At 39.0% G+C, this 20,077-nt stretch overlaps 2 protein-coding genes across 2 annotated transcripts; one reads left to right on the top strand and one right to left on the bottom strand.

Moving 5' to 3' along the window:
• Nucleotides 1-965: 965 nt before the first annotated feature.
• Nucleotides 966-3,087, bottom strand: LOC132123221 (ras-related protein ORAB-1-like). Its single transcript, XM_059533794.1, has 6 exons — nucleotides 3,074-3,087; nucleotides 2,742-2,814; nucleotides 2,383-2,478; nucleotides 1,613-1,708; nucleotides 1,410-1,541; nucleotides 966-1,321 (listed from the first exon to the last, which is right to left on the bottom strand). Exons 1-6 carry the CDS (start codon nucleotides 3,085-3,087, stop codon nucleotides 1,100-1,102), a joined length of 633 nt encoding a protein of 210 aa, XP_059389777.1. The 3' UTR covers nucleotides 966-1,099.
• Nucleotides 3,088-19,093: 16,006 nt separating this feature from the next.
• On the top strand, nucleotides 19,094-20,077 carry LOC132123397 (putative gustatory receptor clone PTE01). Its single transcript, XM_059533986.1, has one exon. It carries the CDS (start codon nucleotides 19,094-19,096, stop codon nucleotides 20,075-20,077), a length of 984 nt encoding a protein of 327 aa, XP_059389969.1.

The following is a 20,077-nucleotide window of genomic DNA, read 5'->3' as shown; positions in this document are numbered from 1 at the left end:
CAAAATTTTAAGAAACACAACAGTTTTCAACATTGATAAAATTCATAAATGTTTCTTAAAGGGATAGTTCACCCAAAAATGAAAATTTGATGTTTATCTTACACCCAGGGCATCCAAGATGTAGGTGACCTTTTTTCTTCAGTAGAACACAAACTGAGATTTTTAAAACAAACCGTTGCAGTCTGTTAGTCATATAATGCAAGCAGATGGGGATCATGGCTAAGAAAACATATACAAACAAAACCAAATTAAAAGCTGCAGCTCATTATAACACACTGTATGAACGCCTCCTCGTGATGTGTCTTCTTCTTCTTGCTTTACGGTGGATTGCGGACTTAGCGCCACCTATCTCTCTATCTGACACTCTATCTACAATCTTAGTTAGGAGTGTTTTTTATCTTTACACATCAATGTATCGTCATGAGCCGCAGGGTTTAATTTGGTTTTGTTTGTGTATGTTTTATTTGTTTTTGTTTTATTGTATGTTTTAGCCATGATTCCCATCTGCTTGCATTATATGACTAACAGACTGCAACGGTTTGTTTTAAAAATCTTCGTTTGTGTTCTACTGAAGAAAAAAGGTCACCTACATCTTGGATGCCCTGGGGGTAAGCAGATAAACATAAAATTTTTCATTTTTGGGTGAACTATCCCTTTAAGCAGCAAATCAGCATATTAGAACGATTTCTGAAGGCTCACGTGATAATGATGATTACTGGAGTAATAGCTGCTGAAATTGTAATAATATTTCACAATATTACTGTTTTTACTATATTTTTGATAAAGAAATGCAGTGTAAATGTGACTTCTTTTAAAAACATTAAAACATTTTAACAACCTCTAACTTTTGAATGGTTGTGGGTTGGTTCTTTTTAGAGAAAGAGCACTTAATGTAGAATAATGTATGCTTGATCAGAAAATGATTTACAGAAACATTTCCAAAGGCATGAACCATCTTCGTTAGCTTATTAGAACATGGAAACATAGAGGCAATGACTTATTTTACATTTAGAATGAAGAAGTTGTTAGAGGAAAAACACATAAAATGATGAACAAAAATATTGATTGATATTATCCTGAATTTAAAAGATACCGAACACTAACAACAAGAGCTGACCTCCTCAGCTACTGACTTCTCTCCACCAGGCCATAATGGGGCACTGTTTATTTTGGATCCCATTTTAACAGTTTCACTCCGAACGCTGTCTGTCCCGATCCTCTTCTTGATTTCAGAGGCCATTGTTAAAAATGCCTTCTCTACGTTGTTTGCGTTCTTGGCACTTGTCTCCAGAAATCGGATTTTGAGCGACTCAGCAAATTCCTGAAAACAGCAAGTTTGAATATTAGCTTAGATCTGCCATTCCTGTAGAACAGACTTCACAACAAGTTTGCATAAGCAGAGGGCTCACCTTTGCTGTGGTAAAGTCTACCACCTTTTTTGAGGCAAGATCACACTTATTACCCACTAGCAACTTGGAGACATTTTCACATGCGTAGCGATCAATTTCTTCTAACCATTGCTTCACATTGTTGAAAGACTCCTGTAAAATTAAAGTACTTTGCATTCTGTACTCAAAATGTTATAACATTCTGTAATATTTAAAAGTATTACCTGCTCGGTGACATCATATACAATTATAATGCCATGTGCCCCTCGATAATAGCTGGATGTTATTGTTCGAAATCGTTCTTGCCCTGCGGTATCCCACTACAGGACAGAGAAACACATGAAACATTTTATAAAAAACTCTGTAATGTCTTGTTTTCATAGGGGTGCGCAGCTGCAAGTTTGCTGGAGCCATTTGCTCTCTTGTCTGCATGCCCTGTTTTCTTGTTTCATGTTGGAGCGTGGTGTTCGGATGCCGGGACTCATGTCTTGTTCAGTTTTGGTTTTGTGTTGGAGTTCAGACACTCACGCTCCATGTTCTGTCTTGTGTGAGCACATGGCTTGTGTTTTGTTTGTTTCTATGTGCCACGTGCTGTCATATCTATTATCTTGACAGCGCCATTTTTTGTTATCTTATTATGTGTTCATTCGCCCCACCTGTCCTCTCTTGTTACCTTCCTTCTTTATTCCCTATTTATTTCTCCTTGCATTTGCAGTCCGGTGCTAGTTCATTGTCTTATGCTCCCTTGTTGGATCCCATTTTATCCTGCCCTCCTTGATCCTGCCTTGCCTTGCTGTGCCCTGGCCTGCCTGCTTGTTGGAAACTATCCCTACGGGGTAGTTTTGTTAGTTTTTTCTTTTTTAATTGAATTAATAAAAATAGATCATGTAATAATTAGATCAAACAAAAAAGCAACTCAGACACAGCCAGACACAAACCAACTAGTTAAGTCTGAAAATGAATGAATATAAATGTCTGTAATATCTATACTCACAATCTGCAGTTTAACAGTCTTCCCCTCCATTTCGATAGTTCTGATTTTAAAATCTACTCCAATAGTGCTGATGTAGCTCTCTGTATAAGTGTCATCCTGTTGGAATGATTGTGTGTCAACAACAGAATTATCAACTCATTTTATAATCTATAAAGGTCAACACTTCATCCATAGCAGGTTCTTTAAAAAAGTTTTACGTTGATAAAAAACAACAACAACAACCACCAGCACATAGATTTGAAACATCACGATATTGAGGAAATAATAGAACATTTTTTTAACATTTTTGGGCCAGCTACTTTAAATGATTCACTGAAGAAACTTTAAACAGAAAATTAGGCATAAAATATTTAGCTTACCGCAAACCGTAGAAGTAAACATGACTTTCCCACACCAGAGTCCCCAATCAGCAGCAACTTGAACAGGTAGTCACTGAGAAAAACATTAGAATATTATTAACATTTTATGTTACTCAACTGGTGTCCACGCTCCAATTAAGCTGCATCGTATTTACTTATTATTATATTGGGCAAAATTAGTTATACTAATATCAATGTCACAAATTAGAGGCCTCCTCTATTCACTGTAATTGAAGAAAATCTGTCGACCGTTTATAACACAATGCATTGTAAACAAAAAACTAGCACCACAATAATGTAGACAAACAATCTTTAGAGCCAAAACTACTTACTACTCAGGATTCATCATTAGGGTTATTGATAGCAGGATGCTCTGTAAACGTGTTTCAGCTTGATTATCTTGATTCGGCTGGTTTGTGTCCTTGGAAATGCAAACAGCCACAACCAGTGAACTCAGATACTGCTCCATCATTTATTCAAGCCTTGATCAAGTTACAAAGGTGCCGTTGCCTGTATCTTAAAGTTGTAGTAGGCCTGTAGTAGTGACAAGAAGCGTGATAGTCATGTCACATAGAAAAGCATATGTTGGTTTCTGCTAAATTCTGAAGACATGAAGTTGTTCATGAATTATGTAACTGTACCAACCACCCAACATGATTTTATTGTAGTGTCAGTACAATTTAATGACAAAAAAAGCAAAAACAAAACAAACAAAGTCATAAAGCTCATGAAATTCATATTAACAGCCAAGAAAAAACTGTGAACCCAGTGAACAGAGAACTTGTAATAGCAAACCACTGCCGCTAGAGGACGCAGAAGAATGAGAGAATCCACTCATCTCATAGTTGAATATTAATCAATGAAAGATAATACATTCCACAATATTTATACATAACAAAGGGTTATAAAATTGTAGAATGCTGTATATTTTTATATAGATTTTGTCAAAATAATTATCTGAAATAAAAAGGCGTATGTTTTGTTTGAGAAAATATGTCTGAAGATTAGAGGTTTGACGATTATTGAAAAAATCACCACAAATGATTAAATAATTTACAATCGAATGTTCTTTTAAAATATATTTTATACTTCACCCTTTATGAGTGTCATGCTTAACATTTTAAATTACTTTTAGACTTTGAATGTTTGAATAATTTGAACCAGGCTCACATTTTCAGGTCGGTCAATGTTACACAGTGTTGTTGCTATTTTATTTTTAAATTTCATGCTTTTGTTTTTACATTACAATTTTGTCTCTTAGAAATGTCATACAGTTTGGAACAGTTATGGCAATAATATTGCAGCAAATAGATACGGAAACAACAAAACAGTGCAGGCCAAGAGATCCAAGAGGGCCAGTTAATGTGTTCCCTGGACTCTAATACACTCAAAAGGACTGCTGAAAATAGTGCAGCAGATGATACAATAAGTAATTCCATAAAATAAGACTGTTTACAGGTCTACATACAGCACTCAGAAATACACATGACTTTCAACATTGAGAAACAATTAGCTCCTCTCATAGAGGTCTGATCACTTTGACAGGGCAATTTGTTTGCATTCCTATCTAACTCAGTTGCAGAGATCTTTTTACTTCATCTTTTGAACCAAGCATGTGACTCTTTACAGCAGACAGGAAAAACATAGAAAAGTTAGTTTTACACTGTCACTATGAAACCACTCCAAAAACTAGTGACAAATGAAACACACACATGTACATGGCTATTTCTAATTGGTGTCAATATAAAAAGATGCTTTTTGGGCGCAGATGTGAAGGTGTAGTTAGTAGTTACAGACTCTACCAGTAGGGGCAACATTTAAAGTGACCCGAGGCTTAATTCACTTAACTCGATTCAGGCCCTTGGTCTCAACAGTCTTAATCAATTCACAGCAGCTTTCCCTTGACCAATGATTTAAAGACTTAATTAATATGTTTCCCCTCTGATCTTTAGTCCCAGTAGGGTCCGTGCATGTTTTCATGGTATACCTTGACATAAATCTAAAGAATTCTGTATTCCTTTAGACTTGTGTCTCTCATTATGGCACATTTCATGTATCTAACTAATTTGACACTCCCAAATCAAGGTCAGGGAGCTCTTTGCTAATGTACTAAGAAATATATAAAGTGAATCAGACTGTTATAGAAAGAAAACGTTCATAATAATGCACAGTAAAATAGGTTAATGATACAGAATCATAGTTCAGTCTATCTCAGACTCTCACTAAATTTGTTCTTGCATTCTCAGTGCAAACAAATTTGTGAACTGAAGCCTGTGATGTGACAATGATATGTCTTAGTTCATGATAGAAATATTTAATTAAAGCAAAATTGTAAAATCTGTTTTCTTGGTGAGAAAGTCTCAGTTAAGTTCAGTTAAGAATAACACTTGCAAGTATAAGGGTCTTTGACACAGATCCCCAGGGTTTTATTAGAAACAGTGTTTGCAGTTAGGGAGTTGGATAACTGGTGCAGGTTTATTATCAAAGGATTTATTATAAGTGGCAAAACAAAACTAGGGGCCATTAATAGATTCTCCCACAGGTCTCATCAATGAGACATTTTAAGGTGATGAAATGGTCTGGTGTTGTTTTTTTAAGTCACAGTGGCCCAGTAAATATATGCCAGGATAGGTATTTCATATTATTCATATTTCATATTTGGATGATCCAAAGCTGTTTTGTTTTGTGATAGTTGTTCATGAGTCCCTTGTTCGTCCCGAACAGTTAAACTGCCTTTATTCTTCAGAAAAATCCTTCCAGTCCCACAATTTTTTTGGTTTTCCAGCATATTTTATGTATTTGAACCTTTTCCAACAATGACTCTATGATTTTGAGATCCATCTTTTCACACCGAGGACAACTGGTGGAATTATTACAAAAGGTTCAAAAGATCACTGATGCTCCGGAGGGAAAAACAATGCATTAAGAGCCAGAGGTGTAAACTTTTAAACAGAATGAAAAATAAATACTATATTTATTTTGCCTAAATAAGGTATTTTTTTCATTTACTGGACAAAAGGACATAGGACAAGAACAAGGATTAAAAGGACAAAAAGTTTTATTTTGTTCCAAATTTCATGCCTACTTAAATTCTTATAATAGAGAATGCAGAAGTGCATTATGTCATTTTGGTCTGCTATCATAAATGGCATTTTCTGACAAACATAAATTATCATTAGGCAAATGTCAGGACCTATCATTTTATGATACTTTCTGTATATACAATCTTCAGATGCAGTAGGTTTACAAGATATATCTAACATAAACCTACACAGAGAAGCATATGTGTAATGACAAAATAGATGTAATGTAATGATACATTTGGTGTCCTGTGTGCTACTGTATAAAGACCATAGAACATTGTGAAAATGATTTTTTTGTTTGTTCATTTTTTAGTTTTCTTATTTGTCACTTCAGTGTGGTTCAGTGTTTCTTTATTTTTCTATGTAAAAAGACAAAAAAATTAAAAGTTGAGATAATCCTTGTTCTGCCTGCTTCTGTCCATTGATATCCAAACTTCAAATAATAACACATCATTTCTTTAAAGTAACGGTCACATTCAATTGAAAATATAATTTGAAGGGAAGAGAAATCTTCTGCAGGAATCTGCTGAAATCTTACAGTTTTTTTTACAGACGCTAGGACACATTTCTCAATACTTAGGTCACTTTTGCAAAACTCTTCACACAGTGAGCACAACAGAAGTCTATTTGGGCTAAACTGAGGATCAATTATCAATGCTTTGGCACAAAATGCATTCGATGACTACATCTCTCAAATTTTATGAATTATTTTCTCACTCAGACACAACAACTGCCAAAACTCTTTGTACAATTTGGAATTTGCACATGCTTACATACTGTTTTCAAAACTGTTAAACTTATGTTCAAAACAATAACATAATACAAAACTGAATAAGACAGCAATTTGCTACATTTCTACAGTAATATTTGAATGAAATATATTTTAAATCTTAAAATTAAATGCTATAATAACAATTGGACAATTACAGTTTTTTTGGATTGCTTAAGCACGATTTTCAAAACAAAACCTGTGTTTTCAAAACACTACACACAATAAGCACAACCACACACCCAATTAACAAAACACTACAGATCCTTTGCATAATTAAACACTCTTGTAAAAAGTATACACTTCAGTTTAAAAACCACACTTTGTTACCATATGAAACACACATTTCACATTACTATACTCTGTTTGCACGAGTTACACTCTGCTGTGATAAACCTAAAACACTTTTAGCACTTCTACTTCCCTATGATTAGAGTAGGCTACCATCAACAAAGTACAAATATATTGTAAATTCACCAAACAAAACACAAGACCAATGTTGCAGACTGAAGAAACTCATTTCTCAACACGCCCAAAATGTTGACATGGAGATTCATAACAAAAATGTCACTTTACATATTGTACTGCAAGTTTACTGTAAAAAAAAAAACAAAACAAAAAAAAAAAACACTAGACATTGTCTCTTTGCTTAGCTGGATCTGGCCAGAGAATTTCAGCAACATCGCAGGCAATGTTGTCATTAGCAAGACACCTTGGAAAGAAACGTCTTGAATGGCGAATCCATCCTTGTATTGCTGCTACCTCCATCTGGTCACAAGCCTCCTCCATGGCTTGGATGAGGGGTACCTCAGCCTGGAGATGGAGATCATATGCCTTCCACCGCCATGCCGAGAAAAACTCTTCTATAGGGTTGAGGTATGGAGAGTATGGTGGAAGATATAGGACGGTGAAATGTGGATGTTGCTGAAACCAGTCCTGAACCAGAGCAGAGCGGTGGAAAGACACATTGTCCCAGACAACAATGTATTGCATATGATCGATTTGATTTGCTGCGGTTATGTTGTGCAATTGGTCCAAGAATGGAAGTATGAGTGCTGTGTTGTAAGGGCCCATATGGGCATGGCGGTGGAGGACCCCATTCTGTGTAATGGCTGCACAGAGTGTTATATTACCCCCACGTTGCCCTGGGACGTTGACTATAGCCCTGTGGCCAATGATGTTTCTTCCCCTCCTTCGTGTTCTTGCCAGGTGGAACCCAGCCTCATCTACGTAAATTAACTCATGCTGGATCTCCTCTCCATCCATTTGTAAAACTCTCTGAAGAACAGTGTCAGGCAAAATTGTGTAGTTCAGTGTAGATCTAGTATACATATTACAGTACAGTAAAAGATATGAGACAGTATGCAAGATCACACTGCTAAAGTGAGTACATACCTCTGCATAATCATGCCGCAGTCGTTTCACCCTTTCGGAATTGCGCTCGAAAGGCACTCGATAAATTTGCTTCATTTGAATATGTTTTTTTTTTTTGAGACCTGATGGATATTGTTGAAACTGACGTGGTTATTGACAATGTTAGCTTGGAGCTGATTGAGTGTTATAGCATTGTTGGCTAAAACCATGTTTACTATCTCCCTCTCTTGCTGTTCTGTGAACATAGGAGGCCTTCCCCCTTGTCGTTCCTGACCCTCAATCCTATGTAGAAAAAAAAAAAAAAACAGTATACAATAGTACAGTAATTTCACAGGAAAAGGTAACAGATGCTGATATAGTGCATAGAATACAGTACTGTAAGCAATTACTGAAACCGTGCAGATGTTTTTGATATGATGATATTTTTACAATACCTATTTTCCAGTCGAAATGTTCTTATCCCACTTGCCACTGTGTATCGGCTTAGATTTGGCTGTACTCGCAGTCCAGTGGTCAACGTGGTCAACCAGTGTTGCGCGGATCTCATTCGTCAGATTCAGTCCTCTTTGAGCACCTTCTTGTCTTCCTCTTCATCCTCTTCCTCTTCCTCCTCCTCCTCCTCCTCCTCCTCCTCCTCCTCCAGCATGACCTCCATCTCTTCCTCTGTTGATTCCTCCTCTGTTGATTCCTCTTCCTCCCCTTCCTCGTTGTCCTGCTCCACGTTCTTCTCCTCGTTCTCCTCCTCGTCTTACTCTTTCTCTGACTCTTTCCATTGTGCTTGAAGACAGATGAACTCACCTGCTGCTTTTTATAGTGCTTATACACCTGATTGGTGTGTCTACAATTAAGCAAACAATTGGTTTCTCAATACTTAGGTCACTTTTGCAAAACTCTTCACACAGTTCTCCTAACCAACTTTCATCTTGGCAAAGCAGTTCATTTCACATTCAAAATGCACTACAATTACCAAAACACTTTATTCAGGTCTCAAATCAACTCATTCTTCCAGAACACTAGCAAAGGTTGACAGCCGACAGACACAGTTTGTCACCCACAAAACAATGACCTAAAAAACACTAACAACATGTAGCATTATACAATGTTTTCTTGTGTAAAACAAGGACACATCTCTGTTTATAATTCACTGCAATATATGTTACTGGAATGAATCAGACATGATGCAGAATTTGTCAATATTTTATGTCGTTGTGACGAGTGGGGCGGGGCCGAGGGACGTGGGAGCGAGGCCGGTGGAGTGATTGGAGATGAACTACACCTGTTCGACCCGCCGGTCTCGAGGCCCACGGAAGATGGAAGGATATAAAACTGGAATGACAACAGTGAAGGACGAGAGAGGACCAGGCCTGGACTTCTCTAGTCCTTCGCTGTCGTCGCTCCAGTTTTATATCCTTCCATCTCCTATGTGGGACTCGAGACCGGTGGTGGGTCGCAGGTGTCGCTGATTTCCCAATCACTCCACCGGCCTCACTCGTGTTCCCACATCCCTCGGCCCCGCCCTACTCGTCACAGTCGTTTATTTATTTTTATTTTTTTGCACTGAGTAATTCCAAAATAGAAGAAATTGTATACACACCATCCACTGATACAGATACAATAGTAATGCTAATCTACTAATTGTCCAATTGTTATTATAGCATTTAATTTTAAGATTTAAAATATATTTCATTCAAATATTACTGTAGAAATGTAGCAAATTGCTGTCTTATTCAGTTTTGTATTATGTTATTGTTTTGAACATAAGTTTACAGTTTTTTTCAATTGTTTACACGCAATTTTGAAAACAGAGTTCTTTTTGTCAAAATATAATCACAATTATCCAAACACCACAATCAATTAGCAAAATTACTAGATTGTTTGCAAAATGACACACTTCAGTCAAAACATATACACATATTTGTGAAAATGCTATTTGTTTTCATTTAACCAACACAGTCATCAATGATCATACACTATTGCAGCCAGTTTCACACTGCTGTGATAAATAAAAAACACATTTGTAAAAAAAAAAAAAAAAATAGATTTTTGGCCAGACATTCTTATTGTATGTAAGAGATAATTTGGGTGACAAAAAATAGTGAGAAACTCACAACATTATTCATGATTTGTTTTGAGATATAAGGAAAATGTAGACAAATACTGTAGGCCTACTATAACCTTACCAAGCACTGCACAACACTTGATGCTGCAGACTGAATATTTCAAGTATTTATTTCAATACTTACAGTATTTCTTACCATAATCAGTTACAGTAATCAACCAACAATGATATCAATTACTGTAAACAAATAAAATCTATAGACAAATAAAAATTACTGCATGAATTACAGTACATACACTTTGACTCTGAAGAAAAGTAAAGTAAAAGTAAACAGAAATGAAAGAAAACTACTGTAAAAGCAACAAGAATACTGTAACTATCCATCTCTCCGTCTGGCTGGATCAGGCCATAAGATTTCATCCACATTACAGGCTATGTCTTCATTGGCAAGGCACCGTTGGAAGAATCGCCTTGTGTGACGAATCCACCCCTGCACTGAAGCTGCTTCAATAAGATCACATGCCTGTTCCATGGCCTGAATGAGGGGCAAACGGTCATAAGGCCGCAGGTCATATACCTTCCACCACCACGCTGAAAAAAATTATTCTATAGGATTCAGGAAGGGGGAGTATGGGGGAAGGTATAAAACTTCAAAATCAGGGTGATCATGGAACCAGTTCTGGACCAGAGCAGCCCAATGAAAGAGACATTGTCCCAAACGACAATGTACCGCATCTGGTCCACTTGGTGTAATGCTGTGACAATCTCATGCAATCGGTCAAGAAATGCAAGTATCAGATTTGCATTATAGGGTCCCAGATTTGCATGGTGGTGGAGGACCCCATTTTGTGTGATAGCAGCGCAAAGGGTGATGTTACCCCCTCGCTGCCCTGGCACATTGGTTATTGCCCTGTGCCCAATTACATTTCTCCCTCTTCTTCTTGTTTTTGCAAGGTTAAATCCAGCCTCATCCACATATATAAATTAATGTTGAATTTCAGCAGCATCCATTTGCAAGACTCTCTAAAACACATTAAAGAAAATAGGATGCTATTCAATATCTATAGCACAGTATTTTTTTTGGTACCCGGTATAAATGGTACCCGATACAGTTGCTTCATGTATATTTGATTTTTCTTTAGGATTCGACCTAATGTTGACAGAGAGACTCGTTGGATGTTATTGAAAATATTGTCATCATTGATGATATTGGCTTGGATTTCTCGTAGCCTGATACAATTATTGGCCAAAACTATGTTCACAATGGCGGCCTCTTGTGCACAACTAAACATAGGGCCCCTTCCACCTTGGTGTCCTCGACCCTCAATCCTATGTAAAAAAAAAAAAAAAAGATAAAAATAAATAAATATATATATATATATATATATATATATATATGCAGCCTACTGTCAAATGTCACAGTAAACAATATTGATTATACAAGCTTCAGTTTCAATGTATACTGTGTGGTTAGCTTACCTGTTTTCTCGATGAAATGTCCGAATTACTGACGCAACAGTATTTCTGCTGAGATTTGGTTGAACTCTTTGTCCAGCTTCCATCAGTGTCAGTCCATGGTTGATAACATGGTCAATAAGTGTTGCACGGATTTCTCGAGTCAAATTTGGTCCTCGTCTTCTTTGTTCAGGTTCTATCACCTCTTCAAGTCCTTCTCTACCTCTTCCTCTACCTAGGTGTCTTCCTCTACCTCCTTCTCCTCTTCCTCTACCTCCTTCTCCTCTTCCTCTACCTTCTTCTCCTCTACCTATGCCTCTTCCTCTACCTTCTTCTCCTCTACCTATGCCTCTTCTTCTACCTCCTTCTCCTCTTCCTCTACCTCTACCGCCTTCATCTCCTCTTTGAGCTCCCCCTCTCATTCTCACTCTTCTTCTTCTTCTAACTCCTTCCATTTTTGTTGAAGACAGGTGAACTCACCTGCTGCCTTTTATAGCACACCTGAGTGCTGCGTTTTCAAATTAGCACATGTGTGCTTCCACACCTGGTAGATGTGTTTATCCAATTCGTTCATTAGTGTGGTAATTGGCAATCCGGTGCTTTGTAATTACAAGGAAGTAACCTCACAATCCTTATCTGTGTCTAAGGTGTGAAAATGTGTGTAGAGTTTTACAAATCACTGTGTGTAATGTTTTGCAAAAAGGGTGAAGCAGACATTGTGTGTAATGTTGTGCAAATCTGTGGAGGTGTTTTGCTCATTGGAGTAAAATTTTGCTAATTGTGTGGAAATTTTAATTTTAGTGTGTAAACAATCGTAAAAAACTGTAACAGTTTTGAAAACAGTATGTAAGCATGTGCAAATTGACTTGTACGTACAAAGAGTTTTGGCAGTTGTTGTGTCTGAGTGAGAAAATAATTCATGAAATTTGAGAGATGTAGTCATTGAATGCATTTTGTGCCAAAGCAATGATAATCGATCCTCAGTTTAGCCCAAATAGACTTCTGTTGTGCTCACTGTGTGAAGAGTTTTGCAAAAGTGATCTAAGTATTGAGAAATGTGTCCTGGCGTCTGTAAATAACTGTAATTATCAAGTTGTTTATTATATATAACAAAATCAAATGGATGCCATTAATGAAATCCCCCCAGGACTCATCAATCAGATTAACACTGGCCTACTAAAAGTCCCAGTGGACCAATAAACACATGCATGTGCAAATGTTATTATTAGTACAGTGAATTTAAAGTACCAGTGAATGTTTTGTTACAATGAATTACAATGAAGAAATGTAATCACAATTTTGACCATCCAAAGTCTGTTGTCTTAAATTGCATGGTTAGACCTCCAAGAGAAGACCATCAAAAGTGTATGCAGTGTATTTTTTAGACTAGCGATTTTTTACATATTTTAAGTGCAGTGAATTATACAGTGCTTTGTGTTCTGGAAACATCCACACTTCTATCTGATTATCTGATAAATTAGTTTTATTCGTGTAAATTAATGTATTTGATAGATTTGGTGATATTAAATAATATTTTTAACTTGGATAAAACCAGTTAATTTAGGTACCATTTTGGGCATTTACACAACAGTTACTAATGTAACCTCGGTTCCCTGAGATAAGGGAATGAGCATTGTGTCAGCTTTAATGCTATGGGGAACACATCATATAGCGTCATGCTATAAGAAAGTAGAGAACAGGCCATGCCCTGGAGCGCCCATACTGAGGGGTCCTGTAATCATGAGCTAAGCATGAGACCTGAATTTAGCAGACAAGTTAGATGTAACAGAGTTATGTAATTTAATTATAAAATAAATGTAACAGTAGTCTGTTACAATTCCTGAGAAAAACAATGTTTAATTAAATTAGTTACTTATCTGAATCTGAATATTCACACACACACACACACACACACACACACACACACACACACACACACACACACACACACACACACACACACACACACACACACACACACACACACACACAACAATGTTTGTTTTTGTGAAAAGTGGGGACATCCCATAGGCGTAATGGTTTTTATACTATACAAACTGTGTATTCTATGGCCCTACACCTAACCCTAGTCCTCACAGGAAACTTTGTGCATTTCAACTTTCTCAAAAAAACTCATTCTGTATGGTTTATAAGCGTTTTGAAAAAATATGTCCTCATAAGCCACCCTCTCCTTGTAATACCTGTGTCATACCCATGTCATTATACAAAGTTTTGTCCTGATATGTCACAAACACTCACACACACACACTTTCACAAAATGCATTGACAGCTCTAAAATATGAGACATCAATGTTTTATGAGTTTAGGACACAGAATAGGACACATGCTTATTCGAAAAAGTTTTTTTTCTCTCTATTTGGGTTTGTGTATGAGCTTTATTTAAACTTTTTTTTTTTTTACCAAAGGCATTGTTAGATGTCAGTGTTTTCTGACATATTTTCTATGCAAAGATTTGATTTCAAAAGCAGTATCATAGCTATAAAACTATATCTTGTTATGGTTTTAAATCTGAATTTAACCACAGAACAATCTCAAAGTAAAAAGAAGTGGTAAAGTCTGATTTTGTGGTGACTGTGCTTTAAAATAAATTTTTTATATCTTAATCCAACTTGATTTTTAAAGATTAAAAAAAAAATCTGTCAGGAATCAGTGCTGAGTGCTGTAATGTAAGGCCTGGCAGGTTTAATTGCTTGAAAATAATTAACAGTTGAAAACAATCATTAAAAGTAATCAAATGTAGTCAGTTACATTAATTTAATAATGTAAATGAAATAGTTACACTACTTATTAGGATGCAGTGGTAGGATGTCAACGCCAGCAAAACCTTCTCTGCTGGCTTAAACACTATCAGAATCACTGACTTAGTTTTAAATTTTTTTTCCAACAAATCTGTATTTAATTATGTCCAATAGTCTATTATCTCTATTACCTCTGGTGGAGTTGTCCCTCATACCTACAGTACAGGGCACTGCATGCTTGCTGAGGCATGAGCCAAGGCTATAGCATCCACTATCCAGCAAGATAGCCGCCGCTTCGTAACGGCAGCCCTTTAGAGTGGCTTCCAAAGCTTCCAAAGAACTGCTCTGAGTGCGTGAATAGAGCACTCAACATAGGGCCCTATCCTACACTCGGCGCAATGCGACGCAAGGCGCAGCGCAAGGTGGGGTCCCCTGCCGCTGGGAGAAAACTGCTCCCACTCCTGTCGTCAAGGCATCCACTTCTACCATGAAAGGAAGCTCTAGGTTAGGATGAACAAGATGTTGATTGCTGGTGAATGCTCTCTTAAGGGTGGCGAAGGCTTTAGTGGCAGCTGAGGTCCAGGACAGAGACTTGGTCTTGCCTCGAAGGAGGTTTGTTATAGGGCTGGTGATGGTGCTGTAATTCCATATGAAATGGCGGTAGAAATTGGCAAAGCCCAGAAAGCGTTGGAGTTCTTTAATGGTGGTAGGTACTGGCCAGGATGAGATCGCCTCTCTCTTTCCCTCGTCCATGTGGATGCCTAGGAAGTGGACTGAGGACTGATGGAACGTACATTTCTCGGCTTTTAGGAAGAGTTGAAATTGTCTCAGCCATTCAAGGACTGCTCAGACGTGCTGGCGATGTTCAGCCAAGCTCCGGGAGTAAATGAGGATATCATCGATATATACAATGAGGAAGTGGTGAAGGTACTCCTGGAAGACCTCATCCATGAAGTCCTGAAATACTGAGGGTGCATTGACAAGGTCATACGGCATTACCCGGTATTCATAGTGGCCAGTAGGGGTCACAAATGCTGTGTTCCATTCATCTCCCTTGTGGATTCGGATGATGTTATACGCACTGCTGAGGTCAAGCTTTGTGAAGATAGTGGCTCCACAGAGTTGTTCCAGAGCAGCTGGGATGAGGAGAAGAGGATAACGGAAATTAATTGTGATCTTGTTTAGTGCCGGGTAGTCAATGCAGGGTCGCAAGCATTTTTCACCACGAGTAAGAAATTTGATGCGGCAGGGGAGCTGGATGGGACAATGTAACCTTGCTTGAGTGCTTCTTTCAAATACTCCACCATGGCCTTCTGTTCAGGTAGTGAGAGAGGATACATTTTATCATGGGGCATTGGTTCATCTGGAATCAGATCAATCACACAATCCCAGGGACGGTGGGGTGGTAGTTGGGATGCCTTTTGGGAACAGAATACATCATGGAATTCTTTATAACATGGGGGTATTTCTACTGAGCGCTTCTCAAGGGGGCTTTCAATAAAAGTGATGTTGACTGTGAGGGTTTCAGGGGTCTTTTCCGGAGGAACTGGATGATTTGGGAAGCATTCTGGAAAAAATTGGTAACCACACCGGCGGATTTCTCCCATCGACCAGGATAGAATTGAGTTCTGCTGCACCAGCCAAAGACGGACAACCCACAATGATGTCTGCCGTGGAAACCTCCAGGACCAAGAGACAGATGGATTCTTGATGTAATAATCCCAGAGTTAGCTGTAAGGGGGCCTATGCTGTGTCTCACATGCCGACGATTCAGTGGTTTCCCAGTAATTACCACTACTTATGGGCTTATGTCTAATCTACTAGCTCTAAACTAGAGGATATACGTCCATGAAAAATCTTCAAACATTGACATTTTGTGATGCTGCTTCAGTTTTGGTTTTTAAACTGGAAGAAGGAAATAACAAAAAAATAAAATAAAACAAATTATTTCCCCCTTTAAGTCTGGACTTGGCACCATGCACTTGACGACTTTGTAAACAGTAACAGCGAAAAAATCATGCACTAATTGCTGATCACACATTAGCAGATTTTTAGTCATTCCGATCACAAACTTAAAAAAATAGGGAACAGGAAAGGGAACTCGGAAGACGAGAGGTTAGGGTCAATCTCGGGAGATGAGAAGATGAAGGGGAAACCCGGATGACGAGAAAGCTGCATACACGAAGGGTAAGGACTCCATACAAACAACAGGGAAAGACAGGTATTTATAAGGAGGCTAATGACAATCAAGTGACTGCACTTGGTGGACACCCAGGGAACTAGTGGACACCCAGGGAAACAGAGACTAGACAGCGTGACATTACCCCCTCCTCCACGGAGCAGCTGCCAGATGCTCCACCCGAACCCAAGGGAAAACCAAACAGACAAAGAGACCAGGAGGGAGGTGGAGCGGAGGAGGACTAGGGGGAGGGACGGAGGGCCAGATAAAATGGTAAAACAGAGACAAGAGGACCAGGTAGAATGGGGAAACAGAGACAAGACAACCAGGTAAAATGGGGAAACAAAGACAAGAGAAGTGCAACACAAAACAAGGAGTCCAGGAGGGTGGTAGACCAGCGGAGGATCAGGGGGAGGGACGGAGGGCCAGGTCCTTAGAGGGAAACGGAACGACAGACACAGACTAGAAACCCAGGAGGGAGGTGGACCGGTGGAGGATCAGGGGGACGGACGGAGGGCCAGGTCCATAGGAGGAAGACAGACATAAAAAACAAAAACACAAAAACATAAGTCCATGAAGGACATCACGTGACTTGGTCACTTGGTCCTTGAAGATCACCAGTGACTTGACTTGGTCCTTGAAGATCACCAGTGACTTGACTCTGTCCTTGAAGATCACCAGTGACTTGACTCTGTCCTTGAAGATCACCAGTGACTTGACTCTGTCCTTGAAGGTCACCAGTGACTTGACTCTGTCCTTGAAGGTCGCCAGTGACTTGACTCTGTCCTTGAAGGTCGCCAGTGACTTGACTCTGTCCTTGAAGGTCGCCAGTGACTTGACTCTGTCCTTGAAGGTCACCAGTGACTTGGCTCTGTCCTTGAAGGTCACCAGTGACTTGGCTTAACTCTGGAAGGTCAACGGTGATTAGCCCTGACTCTGGAAGGTCAAAGGTGACTAACCCTGACTCTGGCAGGTCAACGGTGACTAACCCTGACTCTGGAGGGTTCCTGAGCACCTGACTCGACTCTGGAGGGTCCACGAGCACCTGACTCGACTCTGGAGGGTCCACGAGCACCTGACTCGACTCTGGAGGGTCCACGAGCACCTGACTCGACTCTGGAAATCCAACGGGCATCTGACTCGACTCTGGAAGGTCAACAGGAACTAGCCCTGACTCTGGAAGGTCAGTGGTGACTAACCCTGACTCTGGAGGGTCCATGAGCACCTGACTCGACTCTGGAGGGTCCACGAGCACCTGACTTGACTCTGGAGGGTCAACCGGAACCTGACTCAACTCTGGAAAGTCAACGGGCACCTGATTCGACTCTGGAAGGTCAACAGGAATCTGACTTGATTCTGGAGGATCAACTGGAACGTGACTCGACTCTGGATGGTCAACAGGAACTAGCCCTGACTCTGGAAGGTTCTAGCCCTGACTCAGGTTGAGTTGAGTCAGGTTCCTCTCATGGGAGAGTGATGTCGGACCTCCTCTCGACCACTCACTCCTTTGCGACCTCCCCTGGTCCCACGGAACATGACCAGGCGAGGAACCTCAAAGTAATTCCTCTCCCGCTTGGTGGCTGGGGAGGAAATTGGGATAGACATACCGCTGGATCTCTGTAGTGATGGAGTCCTTCTGTGACGATTCGCACAGCAGAGAGACACAGGGAGAGAGCGAGATCCAATCGCTGGTATTTATTCAAGGGGTAATCCAAATCGTTGTCAATAAAAGCAGAGGTCAAAGCCAAACAGACAGTCCAAAAAATAAACAAAACAAATTAACAAATAGGGAACCGGAAAGAGAACTCGGAAGACGAGAGGTTAGTGTCATTCGCGGGAGACGAGAAGATGAAGGGGAAACTCGGATGATGAGAAAGCTGCATACACGAAGGGTAAGGACTCCATACAAACAACAGGGAAAGACAGGTATTTATAAGGAGGCTAATGACAATCAAGTGACTGCACCTGGTGCAATTAACAGGAGTGCAATTACTGTGAAGACAGGACCAGACTAGAGGAATTCTAGTGCCTACGGTGAAGTGCCTAAGGGGAAGTAAGCCCACTAGTGGACACCCAGGGAAACAGAGACTAGACAGCGTGACATCTATGCCCATCATACATTATGCGATTTTCTGTGAAATACTTTTCAACTTTGACTGCAGACTTTAGCAGCTAGAATCAACTCCAAAAATCTGAGTAAATATTATGTCGTGTATTCCAGCCATTAGTGTTTTAAATAATGTGTGGTATCATTTATTTGAAAAATGTGCAACATATATCTGTTAACATCTCCAAAAATGTGTTTTAGGGTTTCATGGCTGTTTAAGCTCCACTATTCTAAAATGGCAAATTCAACTGACATCTGTTGAAATACAGTGAACATCTTGTGTTCATTTAGACACATACATTGCATCATCTGGTGTCATAGTCAAGTCCCACTACTATGTTTTGTTCTGTATTAAAGGCGATGCTGCACCATAGTCTATAGTGGTGCATATAGCTAGTGTATTCCTGTCATACAATTTAAAATCAGTAAGTGAACTAAGGTAAGACTTATTGTTACTTAATCTGTGTGGTTAAGCATGTGGTCAGATTTACAAAACTTGATACATGACCATTTATATTAAATTCTCTAGGGTTAAATTTTATTTTTTGTTTTCCATCAAGGTTTTTAATGGCTGTGAATCTTTCAAATCCCACTTTCACATTCAACCTTAAAATTGCTCAATTTGATATCCATCCCAAAGCATTGTATCCAGTGTTCTTGGCTGGAGTTCTGATCTATGTGTTCTCTGTACTCTGTAATGGAGCCATTCTTGGCCTGATAATCACTCAGAGAAGCCTTCACAAGCCAATGTTCTACATCCTCTTCAGCCTCCCTCTAACTGATTTAATTGGAATCACTTCTGCTCTGCCCAGGGTTCTTGTGGACATTTTAACAGAAACAAATGATGTATATTACCCTACATGTGTTCTTCAGGCTTTTCTGCTACATTTGTATGGAGGTTCAATACCTTTTTTACTGGCAGCCATGTCTGTAGACCGGTATATAGCAATATGCAACCCGCTCAGATATAATTCTATCATGACTCCTTGCAAAATATGTGGAATCATAGTGCTGGCATGGGGCGTTGACTTTGCTTTAATACTAGTGTTGTTTTCTCTTCACTCTAGAATGGAAAAATGCAAGTCTTTTATTTCCAATGTGTACTGTGACAACCCATCTTTGCTTTTGCTTTCATGTGAAAGGGATTTTACTGTGAACAATATTTATGGTTTATTTATAACAGCATTTATGCAGGTGAGCAGTATCTCTGTCCAGCTGTTCTCTTATACGCATATTCTCATCACATGTATAAAACAAACACATGCTGATTCAAAAGTTAAGGCTCTAAATACATGTATAGCCCAGATCGCTACATTTTTCCTCTTTGAAATAGTGACAACTGTTGCTATATTATCATATCGGATCCCCAGCATCTCTTCCAGTGCTCAGAGGATTTGTGGTTTGATGATTTACACAGTCCTTCCGACTGTCAATCCAGTCATATATGGAATGAAAACTAAAGATATTAGAATAGCTTTCTTTATGGTTTGGAAAAGTCACAAAGTTAGCCCAGGTAAAAATACGTCTGATGTTAAAAACAGCAGAAAATAA

Source organism: Carassius carassius, chromosome 41, assembly GCF_963082965.1.
Source record: "Carassius carassius chromosome 41, fCarCar2.1, whole genome shotgun sequence".
NCBI classification, from domain to species: Eukaryota; Metazoa; Chordata; class Actinopteri; order Cypriniformes; family Cyprinidae; genus Carassius; species Carassius carassius.
This window is presented reverse-complemented; position numbering and strand designations above follow the sequence as displayed.